At 35.6% G+C, this 25,424-nt stretch overlaps 1 protein-coding gene across 8 annotated transcripts in view; it reads right to left on the bottom strand.

Moving 5' to 3' along the window:
* The window catches only part of BIRC6 (baculoviral IAP repeat containing 6), a 225,714-nt gene that overhangs the window by 45,269 nt on the left and 155,021 nt on the right, over window positions 1–25,424 (bottom strand). For all 8 annotated transcript variants that reach the window (XR_009405279.1, XM_059405398.1, XM_059405400.1 and 5 more), the window contains 4 exons: window positions 24,943–25,243; window positions 21,930–22,147; window positions 16,526–16,690; window positions 15,121–15,289 (listed from right to left, as the gene is read on the bottom strand). Coding sequence is in view for 7 of the 8 variants with exons in the window: in XM_059405398.1 (XP_059261381.1) it covers window positions 15,121–15,289; window positions 16,526–16,690; window positions 21,930–22,147; window positions 24,943–25,243 (853 nt within the window). In the remaining variant the exon portion in view is untranslated. The remainder of the gene's footprint in view (window positions 1–15,120; window positions 15,290–16,525; window positions 16,691–21,929; window positions 22,148–24,942; window positions 25,244–25,424) is intronic.

The raw sequence follows: 25,424 nt of genomic DNA, 5'->3' as shown, positions 1-25,424 counted from the left end.
TAGGTAACTAACAACAAAGCACTAAAATTTGTTTCCTAAGCACCCAAAAATGGACTTAGAAAAGGACTGAAATATCTGGACTTCTAGTCTAATACTATTTTCCTGCTGCTTCTGCTTTATAAGAAAATAAATTTAGACATAAAGGGGATAATCATGATGTTCTAAAAACAAAGAAAACTGGACCCTTCTAAACAGAACACCACTGTCTCGAAGGCAAATCATGATTACGACAACAGCAATAGCAGCTAACACGGCGAGCACACGTACGCCAGGCAGGAACGATTCTAAGCATTTTACATAAATAGTAGTCAACTCAACTCTCACAATTTCATTAGGTAAATATTATCTTCATTTTCCACATGAGTAAAGTGAAGCACAGAAAGGATGACCAACTTTTTCAAGGCTGCATAATCACTGATGTGGAAAGGACTGGACTCACAAACAGGTCACCTAGCTCTGAAGCCTAGATCCTTAAGCACTAAAATATAATGCCACTCTAAGGTCACAATTTCAGAGAAAAGCACTAGCATGATTTACTAACACAGAGAGAAAAAGTACTTTAGGCAAGGGGGAAAAAATTAATATGGTTTGAAATTCATTATAATAGTTTCCTTAAAGCACACTAAAAAATTGCCTTTAAGCTTTAATACTATATTATTCATAATCTTAAAAAATTTTTTTCAAGGTATTTTTACAGCGGTCTCAGATTTAGCTAACTGCATTCACATGGTAGAATGAAAAACTGAGTTCTTTATTTTAATTCTCAGGAATCTTAAAAGTATCCGGATTTTCTTTTTTAGGTTTTATCTTTAAATAATCTCTACAGCCAACGTGGAGCTTTGAACCCACAACCTAACACCAAAAGTCGCTCACACTACTGACTGAGCCAGCCAGGAGCCCCAAGTGTCAAGATTTTCTAATTGCCACTTTCTTAGCAAAAAAAAAAAAACAAAAAAAACAAACAAAATGTAAGGGGCGCCTGGGTGGCTCAGTGGGTTAAAGCCTCTGCCTTTGGCTCAGGCCATGATCCCAGGGTCCGTGGATCGAGCCCTGCATCAGGCTCTCTGCTCAGCAGCTAGCCTGTTTCCTCCTTTCTCTCTCTGCCTGCTTCTCTGCCTACTTATGATCTCTTTCAAACAAATAAATAAAATCTTTAAAAACAACAACAAAAAACTCTGTAAGTAATGCAAGAAAAATCATGGAATCATTTCCAGATAAATTATTTATAATTTTAAAAATCAATTTATTAATGCATAAGTTATAATCAATATACAAATGTGCCTTTCATGACTTCGGACAATAAACACTCCTGTGTAATCACTGCCCAAATGAAGATACAGAATACTTCTATCACCCCAAACACTTCTTCTTATGCCTCTTTCCTCCTATGGCCAGCTTCAAATAACCACTCCTATTCTCTCACTGTAGAAAGCAGATAAATAGGAGAGAAAATCAACACTACCAAATAGATTCTTTAAAAAGAAATAAAAAATCTGAATAGCCCCCTATAGTTAAAGCAACTGAATCAATTAGAAACCTTTTCATTAAAAAGCTCCAGATGGCTTTACAGGAAAATTTTATCAAAACCATTTATTAATTTTTAGGATCTCCTTCAGAAAATAGAGGAAATGGAAATAACTTATTTTTGAGGATTAAATTAACCGATACTATTTGAGACAAAGACATCACAAGAAAAAAGAGAAACTATGAATCAATACCCCTCACAAGTGGGGGGTGGAGATAATAAATCACAACCAAATGGGATTTTTTTCCAGGAATACATGGTTTAGTTAAATATTTGAAAAGTCAAGATAATGGAGCAAAAAAAAAAAAAATATTAACAGACAAAAAAAAGAAAAGAAAAGAAAAGAAAAGAAAAGCCATTATAAGCAGCTTAGCAAATCTAAACAAAGCATTTAACAAAACTCAAAACTCATTTATTATAAAACTCCAACCAAACTAGGAATAGAAGAAAACCACCTAACCGGATAAACAGCTTCTAAAATATCCCTAGTGCAATCATCACATCTAATCTTTTCTCCCAAAGTAACAACTTCTACAGTATATAGATGTATAAGAAAAGAAAAAGGCATACAAATTGAAAAGAAAGAGAATGGTCTTTAATGTACATGGCATGACTGCCTATACAGAAATCCTATGAAATCTAGTGGAACTAGTATATGAATTTCACAAGGGAGGGGGACATCAGGTAAATAAATAAAAATCAACTCTGTTTTTATATATGAATGGTAGGAAAATGAAATTTTAAATAAAGCAGTACCATTTACAATGGCATAGAACGTGGAATTGGGATAAATCTGACATAAATTCAAGGGTAAAAAATGGTACCGAGAGACATTAAGGGAAATCTAAACAGGTAAGATATACAGTGTTCATAGATCAGAAGACTCAATCTTGTTAAGTCGTTGGTCTTCTCCAATTGCTGTAAAGACTGAATATAATTACAATCAAATTCCCAATTTGCCAATAGGCGTTTTTGTGGGGGTAGAAACTAACAAGATGACTTTAATATGTTTATGGAAATATAAACATCCTAGAGAATCAAAACAGTTACAGCTGAATTTTAATGCCATAATTACAAATTTTATTTTATTTTATTTTTAAAGATTTTCTTTATTTATTTGACAGACAGAAATCACAAGTAGGCAGAGAGGCAGGCAGAGAGAGAGGGGAGGCAGGCTCCCTGCTCAGCAGGGAGCTCGATCCCAGGACCCTGGGATCATGACCTGAGCCGAAGGCAGAGGCTTTAACCCACTGAGCCACCCAGGTACCCTAGATTACAAATTTTTTAATTAATGCATCTAAAAAGTAAGTAAACTCTTAAAAGATATTAACTGGCCAATAGCTTGATTTTTCAAACTGCTTGGCAGGACAAAGTAACAAGAAAAAGAAACAAAAATCTATGGTGATACTTTGACAAATTAAATCCCTAAAGGCAGAAATCCTCTGGTAAGAACAAAACAGAAATACTTCACATAAATCATGGCAAAGCCTGTATGGCTTAATAGCTATGACTGGCAAAAACATTACTACATAAACTTTCTTTTTTTTTTTTTTTTTTTTTTAAGATTTTATTTATTTGACAGAGAGATCACAAGCAGGCAGAGAGGCAGGCAGAGAGAGAGAGAGAGAAGGAAGCAGGCTCCCCACTGAACAGAGAGCCCGATGCGGGGCTCGATCCCAGGACCCTGGGACCATGACCTGAGCCGAAAGCAGAGGCTTTAACCCACTGAGCCACCCAGGTGCCCCACTACATAAACTTTCTATTCCTTCCAGCTATAAGAGAAGAAGCTTTAAGAGATTAGCTAATAAACTCTGATATCCCTTACACTAGCCTTTGTCTCTTCTCTCCATTTTGGTAGAAATAGTTAAGCTGTTTAGGTTCCAAATACCTCCATTCCTTTACCTTTATCACCAATCTAGATACCTGCTGATACTTCTAACTATACACATACAATTATTAAATGCTACTGTTTGTTATTTCCGGAGGATGGTACATGAGGTAATCTATTTTTACCTTCGCCTTTGTGTTTTTAGGCACTGCTTACGTTACTCATGGCTTGCACAAAATGATGTCTTAGATTTGCTTTACAATAACCTACTGTGTGTACATATGTGTCTATTTGGAAAGAACAGAGTGAAGAAATAAATAAAAGGCAGAGCCAAGGGTTAATCACTGATGAAGCCGAGTGATGGAGCTCACGGACGTTCATTATACTACAATCACTAGTTCCACCAACCTTAGACTTTTCTATAATAAAAGATTTCATTAAACTGTGATAGTCAGAAAAGGCAAGAAAGCCTGAGAAATGCTCCAGATTAAAGGAAATGAAAGAGGAACATACGTAACATGTGATCCTAGATTAACTGTTGGACAAAAAGCAATTTTTTTCTTTGCTATAGAGGACATGATTGGGACAACAGATGAAATATCAATGATATCTGTGAATCGGATGATTAGATGGTTGTATTAGATCAATGTGAACTTTCTGTATTCTGATTACTATAATGTGGTTATGTAGAAGATTGCCTTTGTCTTTTAGGAAATAAATCCTAAAACACTTAGGGGTAACAGGGTTATAATGCCTGCAACACATGTCTCACAACTGGTACAGAAAAAATGTGTATATATGTGTAAAATTTATGTATGTTTGTATGCATGTATAGATAGATAAAAGGAGGAAGGAAATTGATATCAAACTTTTATAAAGGCATCAAACAGGGCACCTGGGTGGCTCAGTGGGTTAAAGCCTCTGCCTTCGGCTCAGGTCATGATCCCAGGGTCCTGGGATCAAGGCCCGCATCGGGCTTTCTGCTCAGCGGGGAGTCTGCTTCCTCCTCTCTCTCTGCCTGCTTCTCTGCCTACTTGTGATCTCTGTCTGTTAAATAAATAAATAAAAATCTCTAAAAAAAATATTATAAAGGTATCAAACATTACTGACTAACATCTCTAGAGGACAAGTTAAAACATGGCAAAATAACAAACTGACACACATTTTCATTCACCAGTTCTAGTAATTCTAAAATTTAAATAATGCTAACAAGGTCACCAAAAATAGTCATCACAACATTCTTTACAACAGCAAAGGAACCAATTTGTGTTTATCAATATGGATTTGACTTAATTACTAAATATCAGTTGTGTGCTCATAAAAATGAAGATATGCCTCATGATGCACTGGAGCAAATTCCAGAGTATGTAATCTTGGGGTATGTAATCTTGGAATCTTTTATAAAAGTGATAAAAATGTTCTACACATGACTGTGCCCCAAATCACCAAATGTACACTTTAAGTGGGTTAGCTGTACAGGAAGTGAGTTCCTTTCAACAGAACAGTCATGAAAACCTTCTTAGGTAGTACTTATTCATATACCATTTCCACTTTTTTCTTCTGGGATGTTTATTTTCTTCAATTGCTTTATAATACTACTTTGTGTCTGAGGAAAAGAGAACAGTAAGTTTTATAAACACTTCACCTAATATGTTGTTTTAATTTTTAAACACATGAAAACATAGACATAAACGTAACTTCTAGAGCCTGTTTCAACCTGAGAACAGCAAAAAAATAAAGTTTCAGAAAAACTTTCCCTCTTCCATTAAAATTCTGAATAGCTTTCATTTCTGCATTTAAATATCTGAAACACTAAAATTTATATTGATATAAATGTAGCCAGTTATCCAAAAATTTCCATCTTTACTATTTTATAAACTCATTTAATAAAGTACTCAACAATGTTTTATTTTTCCCAACTTGCTTCCATGTAACATACAAAGAGAAAGAGAACAAAGCAAACCCCAATAAAAACCCCAGTAACTTATTTTGAGGATATCAACACCCACTCTAAAATTTATTTAGAAAGGCAAAATACTCAGAATAGCCAAGACAATATTTAAAAAGTCAAAGGACTGCTACAATCAGGATTTAAGACTTACTACCGAGTTACAATAATGGAGATAATATAGTATTGGCAAAAGAATAGACAAATAGATCAATGGAACAAAAACTGTAACAAAAATATGAGCAAGGTGTATAGCAGTTTTATTCATAACTGTCAAAACCCAGAAACAACCAAGATGCTCTTCAAAAGGTGAATATGTAAGTAAACTGTTGAATATCCAAGCTATCAAGCCACCAAATGATATGGTGGAACCTCAAATATATACTGCTTAGAGGAAAAATTACTTAGTAAAAGAAGCGACTTTGGAAAGGTTATATACTCTGATTCCAACTATATGACATTCTGGTAAAGGAAACAATGGAGTGTGTAAAGAGATCCGTGGTTACCAGAGGTTTCAGGGGGGTGAGAAGGAGGTTGGGATGAATAGGCAGAGCACAGAGAACTTCTTAGGGCAGTGAATCTATTTTGTGTGATACTCTAACAGTGAAATGCATGACACTAAGCACTTGTCAAAACCCTCCGAATTGTACAAAACAGAGTGACACTATATGTAAACCACCGTCTTTAGTTAAAAATAACATACCATTATTACTTTATCAATTGTAACATGTACCACACTAATGCAACATGTAAGTAATAGGGTATGATATACTGGGAGTTGAAGAGAGACGGAGTATGTGGAAACTCTTTAAAACCTACAACTGCTTTTAAAAAAAATTGAGTATATGAAATAAAAAATAAACTACATAAAATTATAGTATTTCAGATAAAATTATACAAGAATATAGCTAATCCAAGGAACACTGGTTTTCAAAAAGTAAATGGTCATAAGTTATCAAAAACAACAAGAAAAAGCATAAAATGAGAAGTATCTGTCCATGATAAGAATAATGCTGAGGACAGCCTGGCAAGCTAAAACTCAACAAAGCAGAATTGGGGGAAAAGATATGACAAATCTCAAGCACTGTCTGATTGACAGTTGAAGTTTTTTTAAATCTAAAAATAAGTGGGCATAGAGAAAATAAAATAGTCCTTTTAAGTAAATGAAACAGAGTAGTTCCCTTTATTCAAACGGCATTTATTTCATTTAACTGAATTAGTAGTAGGAAGGGCCAACTGGGAATCTTAAATTATGAAAATAAAATATATTCTCTTCATAAAAGGAATGGAAGCAAAAGCTGTGGAGACCGCGTAATCAGCAAAGGACAATGAGATGGACAACAGCCCGAACAGCATGATACATAAAACTCTGGGTCCGGTTTATAAATAACTTTACATAAATTTTTCACTATTGTATTGGGGCATCTGGGTGGCTCAGTGGGTTGAAGCCTCTGTCTTTGGCTTGGGTCATGATCCGGGGTCTTGGGATTGGGCCCCGCTTTGGGCTCTCTACTTGGTGGGGAGCCTGTTTCCCCCCACTCTCTGTCTACTTGTGATCTCTCTTTCTGTGTCAAATAAATAAATAAAATCTTTTTAAAAAATTTCATTATTGTACCATTTCTTATCTATTTTGCACTTTAAAATGTCAAGGTTTTGTATGTTTGCATTTATTGGACATAGTTATTATATCTAATTTTGCATTATTTGTGTTTTATTAAAAAAAAACTGAATATAGCCAGAGAGAATTTGGAAAACTAAGGAAAAGCTAATTTATGTTCACTTTTTCAGATATATACTTTTAAACTAACATGGATAGGTGTTCAGTGAACAAAAGGAGTCAATAAATGTAACAAAGTCTTAATGAAAATCTGCCTGTTAAAACGTAAAACAGAGCTATTGTTTCAGTCTTGAATTCCTTAATCACCGTTTCTGCCCTAAAGAGCTGCATCAGAAAACCCTTAGCTGTCTTTTACCCTTTGGTCCTTTTCACATGCACACTTCGCTGTTGTCACAGGATTAAATGTGACCAGCTGACAAAGAGCATGGGCACAACACTGTTATGCAACGCCATGTCTGCAAGGGTGCTTACAGCTCCTTTATTCAGTAAGTACCAAGTGCATGTTCAGTGCTACTGCTTACTACTATGCAAGCCAAGCCACGGCCCTCCTGATACTCCAATGTTTCCTGGTTGCTGAATTATGCAATACCTGAAAAGTACCCTGGAATTTTCAACAACTAAGGACACAAATATGTGATAATACTATAGTTACTCCCATAAGAGAAATTTTCTAATTTAAAAAGTAGTAACTAGGGGCGCCTGGGTGGCTCAGTCGGTTAGGCGTCTGCCTTTGGCTCAGGTCATGATCCAAGAATCCTGGGATTGAGCCCCACATGGGGATCCCTGGTCAGCAGGGGAGTCTACTCCTCCCTCTTCCTCTCCCACTGTCCCTGCTCACGTACTCTCACTCTTGCTCACTCCCTCAAATAAATAAAATCTCTAAAAATAAATAATAAATAAATAAATACAAACAAAACATGGCTCTGCAATCAAAATACTTACAAATGAAATTACTGAAAGAACACCTATTTTTTTTTTTTTTTTTAAGATTTTACTTATGTGACAGAGAAAAAGAGAGTGCTGGATCACAAGCAGGAGGAGCGGCAGAGAGAGGAAGAAGCAGGCTCCCAGCTGAGGTGGGACCCTGATGCAGGGCCAGGACCCCAAGAATATGACCTAAGGGGAAGGAAGGCACTGAATCAACTGGCTACCCAGGAGCCCCACTGAAAGGACATCTTAAGTGAAGACATACCATGAAGAATACTGGTCCATTAATAAACAGAAGGCATTTTATGGCTATGCTATGATTTTTATATATAATTAGCACTAACTCTATCATATATAAATGCTAAGATGGAAACATCAATGAGTTTTGTATAAATACACTGATAAAAATAATTTCTGAGCCTAACAATTCATATACAGTATTTCATCTCCCTTGCAATTTTCTAATTATTTAATTTATTGAATTTATACTCCTCAACCAAGCCTTAGCCAACAAATTATTTTGGGGATTCATGTCAACCCTAGGTATGCTGAACTAAACTGAAGTTGGCAGATAAGCCAGCAACTAGACAAGAAGAAGAAACAGAGAAATCTACATCAAAGTATCAAAGATTTCCAGCAGAGGATCAAAGTATGTATGTTTTTTTATACAAGTCAGGGCCAACTTGTTCTACCTAGCCGGAAGGGCATTGTACTGGGGATCTCTGCATATGTGTGTGTGTGTGTGTGTATGAAATATTTATATATGTCATTTATATATTTTATTTATATATATTTATATATATTTCATATATATATGAAATATTTTATAGTTTCTCAGTGTAAGCCTAATTAACTGTTTTAACCAATTCCTTTATTATAGGATCTTTTTTTTAAAAAAAAGTATTATATTTATCATATAAACATCTAGTTTGTATAATATTTAATTATATAATGGTAATACAAGCAGCACAAATTTGGAAACAAATATAACTGTTAATAGGTTTACAATTTAATTATTGAGAAAAGAAATATACATGTACAAGTTGAGGTGTTTATAGAAGAACTGGAGAGTTATGTTTAACTTGGCAAGTTGGTTAGGTGAAATTTCATTAAGAAAGTTCATACCATAACAGGACTACAATATGAGAAGTGAAAATATAAGCATTAGCTACACTGGCAACTAACAGGAAGGGAAGGATCACTTTACTTTGGTTAATCAAGGAAGGTATCTCTGAAATTTAGCAGGTATTTTAACCTTACAAACTTGTACAAATGAAGTCAACTAGAAACCCATTTAAAATTTACCAATAAAATTATTTAACAGAGTGATGCATTCTGTATCAAAGATATTTATTCCCACACAGGATACCTTTGACGAATACGAGAATTTCAGATAAAAGGAACTAACATTTTTTGATGAACGCCTACGGGCAAGACACACTACGTGGATACTAACATGATCAAAATTTTGGCTTTCTGTATTCTTTTACCACAAATGAAATATATGGTAGATAGATCCTAACAATATCTTGTTTTTAAATTGCATATAAAAATAAATACACTAAATATAGGCAAATGGTTCAAACTTTTTGTACCCCTCAACTAATTTTCAAGATAACTAGGGCCATATTATAATACAGCTTTGGATTAAAAGCCAAATGACATATAGCAGAAGAATCTTTTAAAATTTTAACCAGTTTCTGACAGACTGTTTATTAAAACAGTGCAAAGAAACATACATAATACAATTCAAAAGTTTCAAATAAACCATTAGCAAGAAAACTGTAAGATACAAAGTTAAGTACTATGTGTCATAATGGCTCAATAATCTCTACTTATTTGTTTCCAGGCAATGTGTATCAAAAAAATAACCAAAACTAAGTTTTCATAAATGAGATTACTTATTGATAAACCACTAGGTTTTCATGGAACAACACTAATATAATCTCCAAGCCCTCAAAGAATGCTAGACCCTCCTGAATTTGCTTCCCTTAACACCAGAAAGATGGGTACAGGGGTAGGTGTAGGGTTGGGGAGAGAAGATGAATTAACTTTTTAGTAATTACTTCAGGTTTTAAAGAATGTGGTCATGTTTAAATTTAGACATTTGCCATAACAACAATTAACTTTACTCTAACATAGTGTACTCATGAAATTAAATTTAAATCCTAACTTTTTGAGAAGTATAATGAAAGATAAGATACAGTAAGAACATATAAACATATAAAATCTGTGTGAGGAAAATCAGATGGTGTAATACAGCTTGCAATAATGGATTTTGTCCCAATATAGCTAGCTCTGGAACTACCAAGTCAATACTGTGAAAAAAATGAGAAAATTTTAATACCAATATATACCATTATTTAGTTAAGACAACTAGACAAATTGGTAGATACTCGATAATGTTCCCAACAAAAAAGTCCTGTGCTTGTTCTCTTATTTCTACCTTCTAACTTATGTTTATTCACTTCTCTTTTCCATAATGAAAAAGCCATTTCTATCTTGCTTTCAAATTTGAAAATTTGTGGGGCGCCAGGGTGGCTCAGTCATTTAAGCCTCTGCCTCTTGGTTTTAACTCAGGTCATGATCTCAGGGTCCTGAGATGGAGCCATGCAGCAGCTCCACTGCTTCTCTGCCTCTGCCCCTCCCCCTAAACCTCTGCCCACTTTTGTGCTATCAAATAAATAAAATTTAGTTTTTTTTAATTTGTGTGTTTAATAATGGCCATATTACTGCTAAAGGGTTAAACCTGGGCAAATGAATAAATTTCTCTGGATTTCAATTTTCTCATTTGTCCCTTCCTCATCTGTAACTGGCAGGGACTGAACAGGAAAACTCAAATTTCCCTTTCTGAAATTATACTTACCTCCATGCTATGAAACCATCACTAAAAAGGTAGAGTTTTTATGACACTTTGATAATTATTAGCAAGTAATTTAATGTGCTCAGTAATGTTGCTTTCTGAAAATACGAGCATGTCATTTTCCAAAATAGTATGGAGACAAGGTGATGGTGAGGAACCCTAGAGTAACATTCTACAGTCACCCATTTTTTTTAAACTAAGTATTACTGGAAATGAAACAGGTCCCCATCTAGTGGCCAGCAGGGGGAACTGCAGGCTTACTGAAGAGCATAAATATTAACCACTGCTTGAATAAAAAAATGATCCTTGTTTACAAGGCAGAGTTCAAAATCCATGGCAATGAGAAAAAGAAGTCAGACTGTTGAAAGAAGCAAGTTAAAGTAAACATGTTCTTTATACAAGGATTTCCCTATCTACCTAACTACTTTCTCTCTTTAAGGGTTTTTATTATTCCTTTGAAAATTAATAATTGAGATAAAACATTTAATTCACTTATTTGAATTACCCACCTTGAAGTTCTGGCTTTAGATTTACTGTTTTATAATTTTTCTAACAATTCTCTTATAAATTAGCTTCTGAAATTAAGTTCTTTCAAGAAAAATTTAAAAATACATACACAATACTGTTTGATATAGTTGGCAAACACCGAGTTATGTTACTGATTTCATGTTAATCTAATGTATAAAACCAAATAAGAACACTAACAGATGTCTTTCTTTTAGTTCGCATAAAAAGAATTATTTAAGCTTCAAATGTACTCAACCATTTCAAGTAACTGGAACCATGTTGTAACATTTGACAAATCTGATTAACTTCATTAAATATGAAGACTTATACTGCCCCTGTGATGCCGCCAAACAAAACACTCCAAAAATTTCTCCATTCTTTCACTTGTAACAAGCTTTTACATTTTCTTCTCCACCCATTTTCAGGCCAATAGAGAAAAGCCAATATATGAAAAGGTTATAATAGGAAAACTATTAGGCTATTAAAAATTCCTCCTGAAACAGTTAATTCACAAAAAAAGAAATATTAGGATTTTTCTCCTAACAACCATAAGAAGGAGGACAAAAAGGAGGTGGGAAGGGAGTGAGAAAGCATATTCTATAGTAAATGGCAGACCAGTGAAAACCAGAGTGTAAACTACTATATGTTTCTGTATTTTCTTGTCTTGATCACCTATCATTTAAAAAAACATGTAACAGGGCGCATGGGTGGCTTAGTTGTTGAGCATCTGCCTTCAGCTCAGGTCATAATCCCAGGATCCTGGGATCAAGCCCTGCATCAGACTCTCTGCTTGGTGAGAAAACTGCTTCTCCCTCTCCCACCCCCACTTCTTGTGCTCCCTCCCTCACTGTATCTCTGTCAAATAAATAAAGTCTTTAAAAAATAATGTGTATATATATATATATATATGACAGAAAGGAAATGTGCACTGCTTGACTATAGCTCTTAAAAAAGCCTACTGCATTATGCCTGTGTTTCTGTGTATTATCTGCTAGCAATGTAAGCAAATCATTCCTGAAATATAATGTCGCAAGTGAAATTATTAGCACTGTTGTCACACTTAAATACCAAATTGCCAGATAGGCAATGAAATAAATGGCATATTCTGTAAAAAAGTCAATATTATGAAAGACAAAGAAAAGCTGGGAAATGTTTCAGATTAAAGGAGAAAAGATAGGACAACTGAAATAGAAGATTCTAGACTCGATATTTTACCCTATCCCACCACCCCAAACTGCCAAAAATAATATTCTATAGGCAAATGATAAAACTGGAAAATGAACTATAAACTAGTCTTCTAAACCTGGAATTTTCTAAAAGATTTTATTTATTTGAGAGAGGGAGAGAGAGCATGAGAGAGCACAGCTGGTGGAGAGGGAAAACAGGCTGCCCATGGAGGAGGGAGCCGGATGCGGGGCTCCATCCCAGGACCCTGGAATCATGACCTGAGCTGAAGGCAGCCACTTAACCAACGGAGCCACCCAGGGGACCCTAAAACTGGAATTTTACTGAGTTCCAAGAAAAATGACTATATAACTTGTTCAGATATTTTTTTTAAAGATTTTATTTATTTATTTGACAGAGAGAGATCACAAGTAGGTGGAGAGGCAGGCAGACAGAGAGGAGGAAGCAGGCTCCCCGCTGAGCAGAGAGCCCGATGCGGGACTCGATCCCAGGACCCTGAGATCATGACCTGAGCCGAAGGCAGCGGCTTAACCCACTGAGCCACCCAGGTGCCCTTGTTCAGATTTTAAAATGCTACTTAAAAAACTAACATTTTAACCAAAATTGATAAGTAACATATTTATTAATGTAACATTAAGCTATGTTTTCCTCAAAAATTCATATTCAGAATGAATTTTAACACTCATCTTAAATGAGTATACTTTTCTCACCAACTAAAGATCAGACTGCATCAAACTCGAGAATAATTTTCTCTGATCACTGAAAACATAATTTAAGAGGTGTGCTACCAAATTACCTGACCTATTCATCTTAACTAAGTCACTTTAATTTATCTAAAAATATAATTTCAAAGTAATTTGTTACCACATTCAAATGTGATTGTATCAATTCCAACTCTACCACTGGACCAGGTATCAACTTCAAGTACATAAATCTAAACATTGGGCTGGGGAAAAAAAAATCACCTTTTACAGATAAATAGTATGTCACAAAAGAAAGGTCAAACTCTTGATTTGTTGTATTAAATTTCTCAAATAGCTCCAAGATAGAGTATCGAAGTCTCTGTAATCCCAGATAGTTATCAAAATCACTATTTATTAACATACTCAGCAGAAATTACAGTTTACATGAATACATTATTTTAAATAGTAAACGTAGATAATACTGGATTTCCTTTTTAACCCTGACCATAAACATAAAAGCTCAGTGTTACACAGAGTGAACTATAGAACAAGATTTTAAGTTTTTGAGGATATAAATTTTGAAAGTGAAATGATTAATACAATATTTTAATAATGTGGAAAGAGATAAAGAAAAACCTTATCTTATTCTATTCAATTTCTCTATACAATCCAATGTTAAATTTTGGCACCAGGATGTTTATAGCTTTAAAAATTTTACTTAATCAATAAATATACTGTTTATTTGACAACTACTTTTAAAAAAAGACGAATGTGATACATGAAATAGGTCAGTGTAAGAACAAAATCAATCTAAATAATATATCACCTCAAAATTTTTATGAAGAATTTTAAAGCAGACTAGAAAACCCTCGGTTTTTAAGCCCAATAACCTCCACAATGGTAGACGTTAAGGGGCAATTACCTCTTTTCAAAAACAAGTAGCTTTTCCATCCATCCAATTGTGCATTAAACTGCTACCAAGTACCAAACAGACTTCAAGACTTATTCCCATCATTTTCCTCACCTATCCTTAATAATACAATTCAATGGGTAAAACTCTATTTTTATAAGCAAGAATACGAATAAAAGACAAAGATCAGAAGCAGAGCAGACAGTTGAAAACAAAAACAAGGGGGGCCTGGATGGCTCAGTGGGTTGAGCCTCTGCCTTCGGCTCAGGTCATGGTCTCAGGGTCCTGGGATCGAGTGCCGCATCGGACTCTCTGCTCCACAGGGAACCTGCTTCCTCCTCTCTCTCTCTCTCTCTGCCTGCCTCTCTGTCTGCTTGTGATCTCTGTCTGTCAAATAAATAAATAAAATATTAAAAAAAAAAAAAAGAAAAGAAAGAAAGAAAAAAGAAGACAAAACAAAAAACCTAAAAGTTCTTAACTAAAAGGAGGAGATGTTAACTGCTTTGGGTTTTTTTGGCAATATCTGTAAACAAAACTATTATTATTTGGAAAAAGAATACCAATTCTTGGAACTAATTTCACAACTATAACTAGTTTCAATTATCAGTTGCAAACTGGCAAAATAAGTAACTATAGTACTTTTCTTATTGAATTTGTAAAAATTAGTACTTATTATCAAATATCTATGGATTAGAATAATTTGTATATCTGCCTTTCTTCAATTTACCATCATCTGAAATTATACAGTGCTTGAGAAAAACATTAAGATGCACAGAAGTTCAATCAACCATATTTAGCTCAGAACACAGTCAGGAAGATAGATGCCAGCCTTTGCCCTATTAATTTCCATTATACATTATTTTTCAATACAGTACATTCACAGGTTAAAACAAAGGGATAAGGAAAACTTTCATTTTGTGTTCCAGAACAGGTCACAACACAGTTATCCAATTAGGAACCCCTAAAGACAACTAGGTTATCTCCAGAAAAATTTTTAAGAAAGAAATCCATTAATCTTATACCTACATATATCGGGGATAACTAACACCAAATACTTCAATTGTACCTTATTATTTTAATAGACGATAAAAGAAGTCAACAAGGTACTAACAACAGTATGATTTACCTGAATCATTTCGTAGATAAGAGGACATAGCTGGGATGAGGCAAGACTGACTGAGCAGCTCTAGAAGGACAGAAGGAAGGGCATTACTGTTCTGAATTCGACTCTCGTGAGATGACTGGGCTTCTCCATCTACTGCACCACTCACAGGATTTATATAACTTGCAAGAACCTAAAAATGAAAGTTGTTGGGTTCACATTGGATTTTAGCTTCCCACACTTCAAAAGCCCACATTTTGTTAGATATTTAGAGTACTGTTTATATTTTCAAGTCAGTCACTGTCTATCTTTTAAAAACAAGATATTCTTTTCTTCAGATTTTCAAAAGAGAAGGATGTGCTTTTAGCATGATGACGATATACTGTATACAGTTAGACATTTAGAAAAAGTCCACCTAAGAACACATACTTCAAAACTTAGCAGCAGCCCTGAGTCGGACTCCCTGCCTGGCAGGAAGCCTGCTTTTCTCTCTCCCACTCCCCTGCTTGTATTCCCTTTCTTGCTATCTCTCTCTAAATAAATAAAATCTTAAAAAAACAAAACAAAACAAAAAAACTTAGCAGAAATTCTGACATTATTTATTTTATTGAGTAGATTCAGTTTACATTTTGAGGATGATCTTAGAATTCTATACTAGAATGAGCCTATCACTCTAGAACTGCAGAAAATAAGGCTCAAAGATTTGACCTATTTTAGGGGCACCTGGGTGGTTCAGTCATAGGGCATCTGCCTTCAGCTCAGGTCATGATCCCAGGGTCCTGGGATTGAGCCCTGCATCAGGCTCTCTGCTCAGCGGGAAGCCTGCTTCTCCCTCTCCCACGCCCCCTGCTTGTGTTCCCTCTCACTGTCTCTCTCCCTCTCAAACAGACAAGTAAAATCTTTAAAAAAAGAAAAATTTGACCTATTTAGTTGATGCAGGGACTCAAGCTAGTATTTAAGCACCTCCCCCTTGTCATACTGGTGCTGTGGGATTTTTGGTGTATGTTCAACTTGCCTGATTCGAGAAAAGTCATAAAACAATATGAAACAAAGAAACAAATATATTAAAAAAATAATTTTTTTCCCTTGAAGAGTCCAGACACAGCACGTTAGATGAAAAGAGGACTGGAACGAGGTAGATATGGTACGTTTTCCAGTTTTGGGGTAATTTCATACTTGTCACTTTCCTCTCAGTGAAGAAGCTAATTGAGAGGGAAGAAATTTATAGTTACAAGTCCAGTAGTATGTTATACTGGACCTGTATAGATACAAGTCCAGTAGTATCTTAAATGCACTGAGAGTAAGGAGTATAATGTGTTTTATACAAGTAGCTGAAGATGAGTTGGAGAGTCATCAACACTTAATCAATACAAATATAAAAAAATAATTTTAATTATTATCCCTGACAGTATCAACATTGTAAACATACCTGCAGAAGACAGGTAACATGTTCCTCTTCCAGCCTCTGTTTGGTTAAGGCTTGTTCCACATCCCATCCAGAAGCTGTAGAGCCTGTTCCAAAGCCAGTCCCTTTGGCCCAATACAGCTGCTGTTCTTCTGTTGATGTAGGGTTATGAGAGCTTGATACCTGTGGCTTACGAGGAAAAAACGAAAATTTCTTACTATTTGATTTTAGTTGCCCTCAAAAATATTTATCAGTGCAAAAAGAAAGAGTTCAGCTGAGATAGAAAACAGTCTGAGGACTCTTCAAAATATTAAATAAAGGGGGCACCTGGGTGGCTCAGTGGGTTAAGCCTCTGCCTTTGGCTCAGGTCATGATCCCAGAGTCCTGGGATCAGGGAGCCTGCTTCTCCTCTCTCTCTGACTGTCTCTCTGCCTATCTGATTTATTTGACAGAGATGTCAAATAAAGAAATAAAATCTCTTAAAAAAAAATAAAAAATTACTATGTGCCCCAGCAATTCTATTCCTAAGTATATAACCAAAGGGGAAAAAAAAAAAAAAAAACGGATAAGCAAATAGAGGTCCACATGTTTTCACAGCAAGACTGTAACAGCCAAAAAGTCAAAACAGCCCAAATACCCTTCAATGGAAGAAATATAAACAAATTGTGATATATGTATATATATATATACATAGAAAACATATGTATGTATATATATATACATATATACATATGTATGTATACATAGAAAACAATTACTCAGCCATAAGAAGTAATGAAGTATGATACATGCATGCTGCTTTGCGAATGAACCTCAAAAACATGCTAAGTGAAAGCAGACAGACACAGAAGATAACATACTGCACCATTCCATTTATATTAAATACCCACAGCAGGTAAATATAGAGACACAGAACACAGACTGGTAGCTGCCAGGGACTGGGAGAGGGGAAAAATGGGGAATAAATGCTTCTATTTAAGAATAAATAAATAAAACTTTTAAATATTTATCAATAAAACATGGGGTAAAGACAACAGAGTCAATGACTTAAAATTAGAGAAAACAGTGAAAGGAACAGGGATATGAGCCAGATCGCTTGGGATGAATCTAGTACAAGCATATCTTAGGAGAATTCTATAATGGTGTCATATGTTTTCAATCAAAGTAAGCAAGATTGCTTCTATTTCTAGAAGGAATAATTCTCAATTTCTTTCTTTCTCAGAATGTGATGTGTAGAAAATTCTCTTTTGGCCAAAGAGGACATTTAAAAAATGTGAATGGTGTAGAGACAGAAGAAATTACTTAGAACCAGTGGCCTTATTAACATAACCTCAAACTCTGTAAAGGTCAATTTTTATTATTATTTTTGTGGGCAGTAAAATTACAATTAATTCTATCACAAGAATCTTCTTTTAAAGAATTTTCACTAAATATACTATGAACACTCAAAAGAGATTTGTAACTAAAAAAAAAAATGATTTGCAATTAACATTAGTGTTAAGGGTTATTTAAAAATAATACCAATGTTTTTCGTTTCTCTTAATGGGAATATTTTCTAAGGAAGAATATTATGCATACTACTTTCATAAATTGACCTGCAATTTAGTTTTATGGATCTATGATTAAAAATGCCATCTTTCGGGGCGCCTGGGTGGCTCAGTGGGTTAAAGCCTCTGCCTTCGGCTCAGGTCATGATCCCGGATCCTGGGATCGAGCCCCGCATCAGGCTCTCTGCTCAGCAGGGAGCCTGCTTCCTCCTCTTTCTCTGCCTGCCTCTCCACCTACTTGCGATCTCTGTCTGTCAAATAAATAAATAAAATCTTAAATAAATAAATAAATAAATCTTTTTTTAAAAATGCCATCTTTCACATTTTATAAGATAAAGTATTAAATGAATGACAATTTCATCACCATATAAACAGTTAAGAGTAAAATAACATTATTGATAGAAATTTATTTTAAAAAATCCTAAAATGTGTAACATATATACAGAAAAAACACAAAACAAATTTAATGAACTGTAAAAACTTATTTAACTGTGCAGGTCAAGAATTAGATTACTGCACACAAGAATTTGCTCCGGGCGCCTGGATGGCTCAGTGGGTTAAGCCGCTGCCTTCGGCTCAGGTCATGATCTCAGGGGTCTTGGGATCGAGTCCTGCATCGGGCTCTCTGCTCAGTGGGGAGCCTGCTTCCTCCTCTCTCTGTCTGCCTCTCTGCCTACTTGTGATCTCTCTGTCAAATAAATAAATAAAATCTTAAAAAAAAAAAAAAGAATTTGTTCCTACTCTATTACCTATTCATCAAACCTTCAATTCCTCCACTAAGTTAATTACAATTCTGATTTTTTGTACTCATTACTCTTTCTTACTCTTCTTTATAATTTTACCACTTAAGCATGAAACTCTAGACACTATAGTTTCAATGTTTAATTTTAAACATTATACAAATGGAATCATGCCATATATATATTCTACTATGTGTGGGATTTTAGTTGTGCTTCAGAAATGCACTGCTATTGTGTATAGTTCGCTGTAGCTGTTTACTTTCATAGCCTAACAATATTCCATTTTATAGTAGACTACAATTTCCTTATCCTTTCTACTGTTTCCACGTTACTTTATTCATTCTACACACTTTATATTATGACAAATGATGATGGGACAATACTTGGTATTGTGGTTTTGGAATTTTACACCTTTTGGTGGGTGTATAGGTATAGTGTATTAAAGGTTTTCATTTTGTACTTCTCTGGTAACTAATGAAACAGATCATCTTCTTACATTTATCGGATATTTAGGTAGCCCCTCTTGTAAGTGCCCATTCTAGCCTTTCATATATTTTTCTACTGGGTTTTCTTGTCTTTCCTTTTTGTAATTTTGTAAGATCTCCAAATATTCCTAATAGAAATTTCTGATCAGATACAACCAACTATAGTCTCCCATATAGACTTAGGTATGGTCTCCCATTCTGTGACTTCCTTTTCACTATCCTCAGTCTTAATTTTCACACAGTTGGGTTTTTTTTTTCTATTTTTTTTTTCCCAAACAGGTTAGAGCTTTTCTAAATACTCTCTTCAAGAAGTTTTTGTCTACTCCTAGATCATAAAGGTATCTGTGTATGTTTTTTGTCAAAGGGCACTGTTATATTTTGTATATATTACAGACATTTAGATCTATCATCTGATTAGAATTAATTTTTGCATATAGAGTACATTAGGGGTTAAAGATTCATTTTTGTTCCACAAGAACATTTAAATGACCCCCACCATCATTAACTGATAAGATCGTACTTACCCCATTATGTTGCAGAGTTACTGTTATCATAAAAGATAACCAAACATATGGGGAGTTATCGTTTGCTGGGCTTCTAATCTATCCTTGTATTAATACCACATTTTAATCAATTTTATGATAGCATAAGCCTACTAGGTATACACTTCTTTTGAAACTGCCTTAGCTATTCTTGAGCTTTTGCATTTCCCAAAAAATGTTAGAACTGGTTTGTTAATTTCCTCCAAAAAAATCAGAAATTCCACCAAACATAAAGATCACTTTGATAAGAAATACTATCGAACTGTTCTATTTTCTGTGTCCATGGAAATAAACACGAGCAAAGATCTCAGTTTACTGAAGACTAGTGTTTTTTTAAGAAAACTTCAAATATTTCACACACAAAAGTCTTACACATTTTTTTTAGATTCATTCACAGATATTTTCTCTTTTTGATGCTAAAAAAAGTATCTTATAAAAAGTTCATTTCAGGGACGCCTGGGTGGCTCAGTTGGTTAAGCAGCTGACTTCGGCTCAGGTCATGATCCCAGCATCCTGGGATCGAGTCCCACATCGGGCTCCTTGCTCAGCAGGGAGCCTGCTTCTCCCTCTGCCTGCCATTCTGTCTGCCTGTGCTCTCTCTCTCCCCCTCTCTCTCTCTGATAAATAAAATCTTAAAAAAAAAAAAAAAAAGTTCATTTCAGGGGCACCTGGGTGGCTCAGTGGGTTAAAGCCTCTGCCTTTGGCTCAGGTCATGATCCCAGGGTCCTGGGATCGAGCCCTACATCGGGCTCTCTGCTTGGCGGGGAGCCTGCTTCCTCCTTTCTCTCTGCTTGCCTCTCTGCCTACCGGTGATCTCTGTCTGTCAAATAAATAAAATCTTTAAAAAAAAAGTTCATTTCAGGGACGCCTGGGTGGCTCAGTTGGTTAAGCAGCTGCCTTCAGCTCAAGTCATGATCCCAGTGTCCTGGGATCAAGTCCCACATTGGGCTCCTTGCTCAGCAGGGAGCCTGCTTCTCCCTCTGCCTCTGCCTGCCATTCTGTCTGCCTGCGCTCGCTCTCTCTCCCTCTCTCTCTCTGATAAATAAACAAAATCTTTAAAAAAAAAAAAAGTTCATTTCATAAGTCAATCGGAGAAAGACAACTATCATATGATCTCCCTGATATGAGGAAGTGGAGATGCAACATGGGGGTTTGGGGGGTAGGAAAAGAATAAATGAAACAAGATGGGATCAGGAGGGAGACAAACCATAAGAGATTCTTAATGTCACAAAACAAACTGAGGGTTGCTGTGGGGAGGGGGGTTGGGAAGGGTATGTGCTATGGTGAGTGCTGTGAAGTGTGTAAACCTGGTGATTCACAGACCTGTACCCCTAGGGCTAAAAATACATTATATGTTTACAAAAAAATTAAAAAAAAAAATTTTTTTTTAAAGTTCATTTCATGTTTCTTGCTGGTATACTTATTTTAAATACTGAACCTGGACACTGTATCCTCATTAAACTCACTTATACCATTAATTATTTTTGGATTTTCTAGAAACACAATCAAAACATCTTGAAATAAGGACGCTTGGGTGGCTCAGTTGGTTGAGCAGCTGCCTTCGGCTCAGGTCATGATCCTAGCGTTCTGGGATCGAGTCCCACATTGGGCTCCTTGCTTGGCAGGGATCCTGCTTCTCCCTCTGCCTCTGCCTGCCTCTCTGTCTGCCTGTGCTCACTCGCTCTCTCTCCCTCTATCCCTGACAAATAAATAAATAAAATCTTAAAAAAAAAAATCTTGAAATAATGAGGTTTATTTTTTCTTTCTTTCTTCCCTTATCTTTCTGAACTAGCTAGAAGCTCCAATTAAATAGTAAGATTCTCTAAAGTTCAAGAAAAGGATGAGAGACCACAGTATAAATTCAGCATATCCTGGTAAATGGGAAAGCTTCTTTAGCTATTACATCTTTGTTTTTCAAGTAGATGGATTAACTTATGGCTTCTAAAAGAGCCTAATAGAGAAGAAACACTTAGTTCATAGTTCCTCTTTTAAATATCCTTTTACAAACAAAAAAGGAATACACAAGTCTCTGAAATACTATTTCAGAAAAACCATATTCTGTACTCCATGAATTTAACTTAATTTTTTCATAATCTAAATAAAATTGAACTTACCTCTGCTTGATTGAGACTAGAGTTTGGTACTCGTGGGGCATGGTGGCTCAGAGCAGAGAGGCAGACAAGAATGAGGTGTAGTGCTCCAATTTCCAGTGCCATCCGCCTTAGAAGCACACCATCATCAGTTGTCAATGGTGTCGTACTAAACAGACTACGAAGGACATGGAAAGGAAGAGTTGGAAGCACATTGGCTGATGGAGATTGCAGAATATGACCTAGATCAAGAAAAGAGAACTCAAAGTTAAAAATACTTAAGAACACAATAAGGAACAAGATACAGGGTCACAAATTAATAGTGATAACATGCCATATATCATTAAATTTATTTAAAAAAACAACACAAAGACCACAAACAGAATAATACCTGAAAAATGTAATAAGAAGAAGTGTCTGGAAAACCTCTTTAAGACATAGTATATGTAAACAAATTAAAGCTGAAATATATTCATATGATAATTAGTAATTACAGACTCTGTCATGATTATTAGAAACCAGAAATTGAATGAAAACCTAAAAACTAAAATAGAAGCACTTAAAATACCTGATTCCCTTGGGAATAGTTTCAATCATGAACAGATAATGAAAGAGTGAAACCATTTTATCTGTCTATGATATTATTTTGTTATTACACCTAGCTTTAGAAAGGAATGTTAAGGCGTGCCTGGGTGGCTCAGTGGGTTAAGCCTCTGCCTTGGGCCTGGGTCATGATCTCAGGGTCCTGGGATCGAACCCAACATTGGCTCTCTGCTCAGCAGGGAACCTACTTTCTCCTCTCTCTCTGCCTGCCTCTCTGCCTACTAGTGATCTCTCTCTCTCTCTGTCAAATAAATAAATGAAATCTTTAAAAAATTTATTAAAAAGAAAGAAACAAAGGAATGTTAAGTGCAAAAAATCCAAACCAAACCAAAATAAAAACTACCACTATATGAACAGTGGAAGAGATAATGGATATCAGAATTACACTTTTTAATAAACATTCAGCATATATTCACTAAAAAGGGGGGGGTGAAATGGCATAAAGACGATTTTCTGCTGGGTTACACCCAACATTGTGTGATAGAGTGCCATAAAATGTATTCCTTTATCTACTTAGATTAAAAAATCAGATGAAATAATTAGAAATTCCTGATCTGGGGTACCTCGTTTCTAATTCAGGTCATGATCTTAGCTCTAGTCTGCTTGAGATTTTTCTCTCCCTCGCCTTCTGCCTCTCCCACTCTTCTCTCTCAATTAAGTAAATCTTAAAAAACAAATAAGCAAACAAACCTGATCTATTAAAATAAGCATATATAGTTTATACATGAAACCAAACAACCAAGATTATTTAGGATGTAATTTAATAAGTTATTACAAAAACATTTAAAATAATGTCACCATTTTTAAAAAAGATTTTATTTACTTAGTTGATAGAGAGCGTGTGGTGTGCACAACAGAGTAGTAACAGGCAAAGGGAGAAGCAGGATCTCCTCTAAGCAAGGAGCCGGGTACAGGGCTCAATCCCAGGCCCCTGGGATTATGATCTGAGCCAAAGGCAGATGCTTAACCGACTGAGCCACCCAAGTGTCCCAATGTCACCATTTTTAAAAAAAAAGATTTTATTTATTTATTTGACAGACAGAGATCACAAGTAGACAGAGAAGCAGGCAGAGAGAGAGGAGGAAGCAGGCTCCCTGCTGAGCAGACAGCCCAATGACAGAGAGAGAGTGAGAGAGAAGCAGCAGAGCGAGAGGGAACAGCAGAGTCCCCACTAAGCAGGGAGCCCAATGAGGGACTCAATCCCAGGACCCTGGGATCATGACCTGAGCTGCAGGCAGACGTCTAATGGACTGAGTCACCCAGGCGCCCCAATTATTAATTTTCAAATGGAATGGTCATTAACTGAAGAATCATAGGTAAACTGATTGAAAATCTACTTGCTAGGCTACCCTCAATTTTGACTTTTCTTTAATGTTCCCTTATATTAAATAAAATTGCCAGCCCAATGGAAACAAATGCCATAGTTTTTTATTATTATTCTGTAATATTATCACATTACAAAATAATTATTCTATAATGTTACTTGCTACATGCTATTGTCTTTAGTGGAAACAGTGCTTCCAGATTCATTTTCTTAAGAAAGATTATCACGTCATGACTTGGTTCATATGTTTTAGTGAATTTTTATTACTATTAAGGATAAAATCTCAAGTTCTTAGTAAGACTTTCCATGATCTGTTTTCAGTAATAGTTTTTAGAATGAGCGCTCAGTGCTTTTTATGCAAGTTTTCATCAGCTAACTCATCCTCTCTCATATAATCTGAGCACACAAACATTACTCAAATCATCTTTCTAGCTCATCTCAGCCTAAATAGACTATCCTTCAAGATCCTACTAAAAATTACTCTGCCACTTTCTTCACACAGCTGGGTAGTAAGGAAACAGTCTCACACCTGTGAGCCTTCAGAATACTGTACCTCTCGCAAGTCTTTTGCAACTTGTTAAGTCTGCTTATCTATACTGCTTGTTGCTACTATGGGAGAACATTAGCGACATGAAGGCAAATCTAAATAGCTGCTTCATTTCCCACTGCTTCTGATGGTGGCCAGCAGTTATATAAACAGTGAATACATTTTGAATGAATAAAGTAATGCAAATGAAGACTCTTGGGGGCGCCTGGGTGGCTCAGTCAGTTAAGTGTCTGCCTTCGGCTCAGGTCATGATCCCAGAGTCCTTGGGTCGAGTCCCACATCAGGCTCTCTGCTCAGCGAGAAGCCTGCTTCTCCCTCTCCCACTCCCCCTGCTTGTGTTCCCTCTCTCGCTGTGTCTCTCTCTGTCAAATAAATAAACAAAATCTTTAAAAAAAAGAAAAAGAAGATTCTTTAGGACTTGTTATATGTATCATTAGAATGAAACTACCAGCAACAAAGAATCTAGTAACTCTACTGTGAAATAAATAATGAGTAACAGGCACTGAGCTGAGTAACTTTTACACAACCTATGCTAAATTTCATTACTAATTCTAAATACTTACTTCCTTCTCCATCATCCGTCACTCCCAACACCAGTCGAAGAAGGCATTGGGCATGTTTTCTCTCTTTCAGTAGCACTTCAGCATAGCCCGGAAGACGAAGAAATAATCCGAAAGCAGCCAAAGAATGGGCAGGAATGGGAGACATGGTCTGTACTGCTGATTTGATAGGTGGAGGTTCAGCTGCAATGGTTTCTGGTGCTTCATAAACTAATTCCCCTGACTGTTCAATGGTCACCCACTCAAACTGATCACTATCTTTTGGCTTTTCCTGAGTGGTAGAAGTTACCACTGGAGCACTCACCTGAAGAAAAAAGAAAATTTTTGCTTGGCTATTTGTGTTTTCAACATCAGGTTCAAATTAAAGATGTGACTTTAAATGATCTCTTTAAAATACAGGAATAAAAACACCAATAAAGGGACATTTTTTAAAAGCCTCCAAACATCAGGAATTAAATGATATCATGAGTATGGTGGTATCTGCC

The sequence above is a fragment of the Mustela nigripes genome, chromosome 7 (assembly GCF_022355385.1).
Source record: "Mustela nigripes isolate SB6536 chromosome 7, MUSNIG.SB6536, whole genome shotgun sequence".
Classification (NCBI taxonomy): domain Eukaryota; kingdom Metazoa; phylum Chordata; class Mammalia; order Carnivora; family Mustelidae; genus Mustela; species Mustela nigripes.
Note: the sequence above shows the minus strand (reverse complement) of the source record. Positions and strands in the feature narration are given on the sequence as shown.